Raw genomic sequence first — 6,590 nt, forward strand, 5'->3', positions numbered from 1 at the left:
AGCGCGTACGCGTTCATCTTGTGTTATTTCATCGCCCCCCCCCCCCACACACCGCCGCCGCGTCCCCGCTCCCCCCGATCAAGCCATGAAGGCCTCGCAGTCGAAGATGCCGAGCACGGTCGCGGGCGAGACGCTAGCGACGTACCGGTGGGTGCCTGCGTCGTACGACGCGGCGGTCTTCCTCGTGCACGGCTTCCGCGCGCACGCGCAGTTCAACTTCCTGCGCGCGGACTCCCCAACCTCGCTGTGCAACTACGGCGACGCGGCGCGCTCCTCGCTGGTGCGCGAGCTGAACGAGCGCTCGCTGGCCGTGTTCGCGCACGACCACGTGGGGCACGGCAACTCCTCCGGCCTGCGCGCCTACTTCCCGGCCTTCTCGGCCCTCGTCGACGACCTCATGTCGCACGTCAACACCGTCGACCGCGACCTGCGCCTGCGCGAGCGCGGCGTCCCCGTCTTCCTGCTCGGCCACTCCATGGGCGGCACCGTCGCCATCCTCGCCGCGCGCGATAACCCTACCGCGTTCGCAGGCATGGCACTCTCGTCGGCCGCGTCCGAGCCGCCCGCGAGCATGTTCGGACTCAAGGGACATGTCCAGTACTGGCTGTCCGGTATCACTAGCAGGGTCTGCCCTAAGGCTGAGTTGTTGGCGTTGCCGCCGGCGCCGGATAAGGTGCTGCAGGAAAACTTCGAGGCCGACCCGCTGAATTGTCAGAACATGGTGCGCGCGCGGGTGGGGAGGGAGTTTCTGGACGCCTACTCGAATATCTCCGGGAATGTGGCGATGGTTAAGGTGCCGTTTCTGACGGTGTCGGGCGAGAATGACACGCTGGTTCACCCGGAGGCCGCGGAGAGGTTTTATAATGGCGCGACTAGTGCCGATAAGACGTTGGTGAAGGGGGAGGGGAGGTGGCATAATTTGTTGGGTGAGACGGGGAAGGAAGAGATGTGGACGCTGTTTGCCAACTGGATAAGGGAGAGGGCGGACAAGAAACTGGCCGATTTAGCTGCTTGTAACTGAGTCGTCGCTCTGCGCTGTACTGACATCAGTAGCGATGAGACGCGGTCCTGGAGGAGGCTTACGTCATCGGCAGACGTACCGTCAAGACGCCTGTGCACTCGAAGAGGATCAAGGGTGTTTTATATCGAGGCGGTATCGTCTTCACCGTACAGTGCAGAGCTGTACTAACGTACTTGTAGAGAGTCAGGAGTCTTGTCCTGACTCAGGACAGTACCCTCACCCTGACCTTAAACGTGTACACTGAACCAACCCAAACTCGAACCTTACACGTGGCGCCCCAAACCGCACCTACCTGTTTGACCACCTCACCTCGTCCACGCAAAAGTGGTCTCCGGTCTTGCCGCGCATTGCCCAGATCCGCTTCTTCCCCTTCGCGTCCCCTCCGTCCCACCTACCCCCTCATGCTCCCCACCATCACGCAATGACCTCCTACGGCGACGACTGGCATCGCTTTTCCTCTCGCCATCTCGGCGACTGGGAAGGCCGCTCCCTCGCCATCGCCGTCGCAGATGGCTCCCTCATATCCACCTCCTCCTACCACCTCTCCTCCCCCTCGGTAGCCCTCTCCACCACCAACTCCTCCTCCCTGCTTCTCACCTACTCCATCTCCGTCGCCGCCCAACCAGCCCCCACCCCGCTACTCCTGCGCTACAACCTGGAGAACTTCCACTGTTTCCCCGACGGCACCTACAGCGCCGACCACACGCTCCTCGAACTCCCGCATCTCCTGCCCGCCGCGCTGCCCGCCTCTTCGCACGCCATCGAGTTCGCGCTCCCCGTGTCCGCCACGGAGCGCACCCGCTGCTTCATGCTGTACGACAGCGCCCGCGTCCTGCACGCCGTCCTCCTCCTCGAGGAGGTCCGCGCAGGCCTGTTTGACACGCGGGCGCCGCTGGCCCTCACCTCTCTCGTCGGCGAGTGGAAGGGCCAGTGCGAGACCTTCCGCCACCTCGCCGCCGATTCGCACCCGCTCGGCTTCGCGGCCAAGCCCTCCGCAAAGTCGCCAAGTCGACGCGCCGCCCGCCACTACTCGGAAGAAGACCTGCCGCCGGAGCTCAAGAACCCGTCGAGCGGCCCGGATGGCCTGCTGAAGACGAAGACCGTCGTGCAGTTCGGCTGGGACCCTGGTGCGGGTACCGTGCGCCGCGCCACTGTCCTCACGGATATGCAGGGGAATGAGCTCGGGAGGTCCGTCGTGTACGGCGCCATCATGCCGGATCAGAACGGACTGTTTGATGTCGCCACGTTTGAGAGTAACACTGAGAATGAGTCAGTTTTTGTCGCCCTTCCCAACGCTTGCTTCGTCATGGCCCCGGCAAAGAGGGTGCGCGGGATTACTGCAGTGGGGGAGCTCGGATGTCTTATTACACCTGGCTTTCGACGAAGGCTTGTGCGCATATATGGGAAGAGTAGCGTGGTGTCAGAGACACTTTCATCGGAAAGCTTGGCGTGAGACTGGCCTGTTTGCCCACTATTCGGCACCGCTGTACAATACATAATTGGAAGGCCAACCGGCATGAAAGGGGCACCCTTGTCTCTGTCTGTCTCAGTTGTGAAAACCCGGTCAAGGGCGGCAGGAGTTCTGCGCTCTGCACCAGCAATGCCTTTGCCCATGCCTACAGTAGGAGGGCTGCATTTGTACAGCATTTTTCATCGATGGATTTGAAAGCCGTTTTAGTTGGTTTGACGTGCACCCACGTCTCTCATCACCGACCTGCGCCGAAGCATCATTGCATACTTGCTAGAACGCTTCAGGTTTGATGGTGCTCAAACTTCACGTCATGGCATCTCATCATAACAGCGAAACCTCCAAGATTCTGTCTCGCGTCAATGCTTTTCGCAAAAGACCTGTTGACTACGTCATCGGTATCATATCTCCGAACAGGAGGGAGTGCGGTGTCCCTTGCATACCTCAACCTGGTGCCGGCTTGCATGACAAGGATAAGATCCTTGCGCATGAGAGCATTAATTGCCTCACTGTTTTTCCACGGGCCCAACTCAGGCTAATGCCAACTTGAGAGGCATTGACATGCTTTGGACTTGTGTCCAAAAGAGGTATATTGTATGCGGGTAACCGGTAAGCGCCGCTATTCGCTGAGCGATGCTGCTTCAACGTGAATCACTGGTTGAGGGAACACACGCGAGTTCAAAATTTCGTCTACAGTTCGTGATGTCATCCACGTAGCTGCTAACAACTAGTGGCTGAGAAAGCCAGAGCAACTTCGGTGATGTGATCTCATTTGAGACCCAAAGAGCAATGGTTCCGTGCTTGAGTGTCTCACGTAAAATGCGGCAGAATATTCCCAGTAAATCCTGGCCGTGTTGGCGTCAAAGGTATACACTCGAGACTGGGACTGAAAGAAACTTGGTCACCTTCGGCGAATCGTGCAGGGCGGTGAAGTCACTGAGGTGAAAGCAGAAGCCGGCGTCAGAAGTGCGAAGGGAGCATCGGTCACAAGTCAGTTGTCGCGGGAGACCAAATCAAATTCAGTTGCACCGTTAGCTCTTCCCCTCTTGAAGTGGTCTTGCAATCTTCCTGCACGGCAATCTCCTGAAATTTCTTAAAGCCGCAAGCGAACGACCAAATAACTCATGCAAGACCCGAAGAATGGACGGACATGTCGAGGAGTCTCGCACCATCACTTGCGAATGCGAAAGAGGAGGGGCAACATTCCAATTTTGTTTCTCGTTGTGCACGAGCCCACTGCGGAATAGCTTCGGTGACAATACCTGGCTCTAGAGGTAAGTTTTAGACGACGACGTGTTCCGCAATAGATATGTCATATGTTTACATTCATAGTATGTCTATGCATATGTATGTACAACTACGTGTGTTTGTGCTTTTTAGACGGGTAGCTTGTAACGAGCTCCTGTCAACGAGCTTGGATGCGTCCGCTGCGCGTTGAATAATTGGATGGTACAAATTTTCCTGTACTACCGCACGGCATGTGTAGAAACGCCGCACCTATTGAATTTCCACTGAAGCAGTTTCTCTAATGGCAACAGAGCACTAGCACCTTTCCATGTAGGGGATGATTACCATCGAGTGCGCCGCTCAAAGGGCTCCCAATTTAGAACTCTGTTTAGTCAATGACGTGTCCAGAAGTACCGATGTGAACATGACATGCATATGGGGGAAAGATTTGAGAGCATGTTCTGGACCTCATTTGTTTGTATATACACACAGATGCTACCAGCCCAACCACCGAGTCATTGTGGGAAAATGTCACTACTGTAGACACCCCGCTATACTGTAGCGGTTAGCAATACAACAATGAGGTGCGGGGAGGCATTCACCTTTTTGCAAGCACATGGGCTTCCTGGCGGCCACCGGGAAACATGTCACACGTAGCCTGGGGTCCTAGAGAGTCTAATGCGTATAGCCGACTTGCTCCGACTCCGTGTCACATGCGGGTAACCCTTCGTTCGGTTTTCAAAAATACAGGAGACAAGACATGGAGCGTCAGAAACTAATAACTTAGACTGTAAGAGGGGCACAATAGCGGGGTGAAGCGATCAGACGCTAAGGACGTACTTCAACGAGTGGTTCATAATCATCGTAAACGTCGACAGTGCTTGTATGCACGGTTAGGGCGACGTGTCCGCCAGTCTCTTCTTGAATGACGAGGGCGAGGTTGCAGCAGAGGGTAATGGCAGCGCCCATGGCGTGCAAAAGGACTGGATGCTTAGAGGCATCCAACAACGCTAACGCACGTGCCTTAAGCGCGCCGAATCTGGTGGATCTCGAAACGAAGATGTCGTGCTTCCCTGCGGGCGCCCTCATGGGTAAGCGCTTACGGCAGTTGTCTGTGGAGATACAGTGTGACGGGGATTTGAAGGGAAGTGTTAGTCGTTTCCGTGGGACGGTATGCGGTGGCGGCGGGAAGGAGCGGGATGGATTAGATCACTGAAACGGGAGGAGGCATTTTAGGAGGGTATACTGTACGCACATAGGAGAGGGTTGTGAACCGGATCATCGGCAACAGGGATGCCATCCGGGACGTCGCTCGGGGGTGCCGCGGGATTGACGGCCGAGGGAGCGTGCAGAGCCTCCTCGGGCGACGGAGCAGCGGTCGCGAGGGGCAGGTGGCGCTTCCTCTTCTGTGGCATGGCGTGTGGTGCCGGTGACGGGAGGGGGCGGAGAGAGAGGTGTAGTAGGTTGGCGGGCGGAATGGTGAGAGGAGGAGGGGAGGGGATTAACAGATGCGGTGGGGGATGTAAGGCGGGTACAAAATGGAAATTGCATGAGCCAAAAGAGGGTTGGAGGAGGAGGTGGTGACGAGGCAACGTGGTTTTTTTCTGACATGCGACGTCGACAAAAGTTTTATACCATCGCAATGTGGTGCCGTGCTCCTTTCAGGCTGTTCCACCAGGACGGTGACGTCACTTCAATTCAATCTCTTTGCTCTGCAGACGTTTCGTCACGTCCCGGCCTCCGTCATCCCCGCCATAACCCCCCCGACGCTCCCCGACGCTCCCCTCGCACTGTCACAGTTTTGCGCCCTTTCGTGGTTTCCCAACGGCTTGCAATAGCATGCAAACCCCTAGGTGTAGCAGAACTCTGTCCGGCAATATCCTGCGAAGTCTCGAAAGAGGAACAGACTTACAGGCAGAGAAATTTCGTGAGTGAGACGGCTTGTGCGAGTTGGCCTCAATGGAAGAACAGCTCTCCCTTTCTCTTTATCTCTGACGAATGCTATTACTGTAAAGTACAATTTCGTCAACCCGTTGGCAAACGGATGACTAGACATTGTCTAGCGTAGAAATTCCGCAAATTCCCCATGTAGCCGGACTAATGAGTTGAGGTAAAGCACCAAGTCATCATGCTATAATGCGCCGGAATAAGTGCTGCAAAACAGGAGAAAGTTGTAGTTTATTAACGAGTCAAGTAACAGGTTAGAGAGCTAATTCAAGGAAAACGGTCTGGAGGTCAAGTTTGAGAATTGATTTCGATAGAGGGCAGCGTTGATGAGCAGGTAGGACAGTGGCAAACAAGCAGTCTTAATACCTCTGCACTGGTCGAACAACTTTGTTGACGGCGTTGGGATTACCACGTCCCAATGAGGCAGCCGGTGAGCACATGGCGACACCGGGCGCCGTATGTCTCGGAATCGTCGAGCCCATGCCGGCGCCCTTGCCGGAGGCTTTCAAGCCAGCGTAGCCTCCATGCGGGTACCCGCGGGGGGCTCCCGGGGAGTGGTGGGCCCCCGGGGAGTGGTGAGCGGCCGGTGGGCCGTAGGGACGGGAGGCGGGGGCAGTCCTGTTCCTTGCGGCCGGGGAGAGCGGGGCGGCGGGACGGTGGCGTGGGTAGGGAAGATCGGGAGAGCCCGGGGCAGAGTAGGGCGAGGGGGAGGAGCGGGCGTAGGGAATGGAGGGTGAGTTACTTGCAGAGTGGTCGGAGGGGAGCGACTTGTCGTCCTCGTCTTCGTCCGAAGAGGTTGTCGGGTCGGGCCTGGGGGTGGGCTTTCCACGCCTGGGGCTGTTGCCGGTTCCGCTGCGGAAGACGTAGCCCATCGGCTCGCCCAAGACGGGGCGGGCGGCGGCCGGGGTTAGGTGAATGAGGTTCTTT

General features: G+C 57.2%; 6 protein-coding genes; 3 read left to right on the forward strand and 3 right to left on the reverse strand.

Annotated features, from left to right (window-relative positions):
* Positions 1-106: 106 nt before the first annotated feature.
* Positions 107-1,276, forward strand: CHC_T00001533001 (hypothetical protein). XM_005712368.1 is given in 2 exon segments: positions 107-1,021; positions 1,022-1,276. 1 exon segment carries the CDS (start codon positions 107-109, stop codon positions 1,019-1,021), a length of 915 nt encoding a protein of 304 aa, XP_005712425.1. The 3' UTR covers positions 1,022-1,276.
* Positions 1,277-1,829: 553 nt separating this feature from the next.
* Positions 1,830-2,474, forward strand: CHC_T00001534001 (hypothetical protein). Its single transcript, XM_005712369.1, has one exon. The coding sequence runs from the start codon at positions 1,830-1,832 to the stop codon at positions 2,472-2,474; it is 645 nt and encodes a 214-aa protein (XP_005712426.1).
* Positions 2,475-4,054: 1,580 nt separating this feature from the next.
* On the reverse strand, positions 4,055-4,696 carry CHC_T00001535001 (hypothetical protein). XM_005712370.1 is given in 4 exon segments: positions 4,055-4,363; positions 4,364-4,441; positions 4,557-4,685; positions 4,686-4,696. The coding sequence occupies 2 exon segments, from the start codon at positions 4,683-4,685 to the stop codon at positions 4,364-4,366; spliced, it is 207 nt and encodes a 68-aa protein (XP_005712427.1). The 5' UTR covers positions 4,686-4,696; the 3' UTR covers positions 4,055-4,363.
* An 80-nt stretch (positions 4,697-4,776) lies between these two features.
* Positions 4,777-4,932, forward strand: CHC_T00001536001 (hypothetical protein). Its single transcript, XM_005712371.1, has one exon. It carries the CDS (start codon positions 4,777-4,779, stop codon positions 4,930-4,932), a length of 156 nt encoding a protein of 51 aa, XP_005712428.1.
* A 16-nt stretch (positions 4,933-4,948) lies between these two features.
* Positions 4,949-5,131, reverse strand: CHC_T00001537001 (hypothetical protein). The gene has a single exon (XM_005712372.1). It carries the CDS (start codon positions 5,129-5,131, stop codon positions 4,949-4,951), a length of 183 nt encoding a protein of 60 aa, XP_005712429.1.
* Positions 5,132-5,870: 739 nt separating this feature from the next.
* The window catches only part of CHC_T00001538001 (hypothetical protein), an 896-nt gene continuing 176 nt past the window's right edge, over positions 5,871-6,590 (reverse strand). Inside the window, 2 exon segments of the mRNA XM_005712373.1 lie at positions 5,871-6,022; positions 6,023-6,590. The exon segment at positions 6,023-6,590 is cut by the window's right edge and continues 176 nt beyond it. Of these exon segments, the coding sequence (XP_005712430.1) occupies positions 6,023-6,590 (568 nt within the window). The 3' untranslated portion in view covers positions 5,871-6,022.

The sequence above is a fragment of the Chondrus crispus genome, genomic scaffold (assembly GCF_000350225.1).
Source record: "Chondrus crispus Stackhouse genomic scaffold, scaffold_101, whole genome shotgun sequence".
NCBI classification, from domain to species: domain Eukaryota; phylum Rhodophyta; class Florideophyceae; order Gigartinales; family Gigartinaceae; genus Chondrus; species Chondrus crispus.

Bases quoted from the DNA above. Each gene is read 5' to 3' on its own strand.
- CHC_T00001533001 (XM_005712368.1), top strand. From the start codon at position 107: ATGCCGAGCACGGTCGCGGGCGAGACGCTAGCGACGTACCGGTGGGTG.
- CHC_T00001534001 (XM_005712369.1), top strand. From the start codon at position 1,830: ATGCTGTACGACAGCGCCCGCGTCCTGCACGCCGTCCTCCTCCTCGAG.
- CHC_T00001535001 (XM_005712370.1), bottom strand. From the start codon at position 4,685: ATGGGCGCTGCCATTACCCTCTGCTGCAACCTCGCCCTCGTCATTCAA. The intron at 4,442-4,556 runs GTACGTCCTTAG...AACCGAACGAAG, and splicing joins ATTATGAACCACTCGTTGAA to GGTTACCCGCATGTGACACG.
- CHC_T00001536001 (XM_005712371.1), top strand. From the start codon at position 4,777: ATGTCGTGCTTCCCTGCGGGCGCCCTCATGGGTAAGCGCTTACGGCAG.
- CHC_T00001537001 (XM_005712372.1), bottom strand. From the start codon at position 5,131: ATGCCACAGAAGAGGAAGCGCCACCTGCCCCTCGCGACCGCTGCTCCG.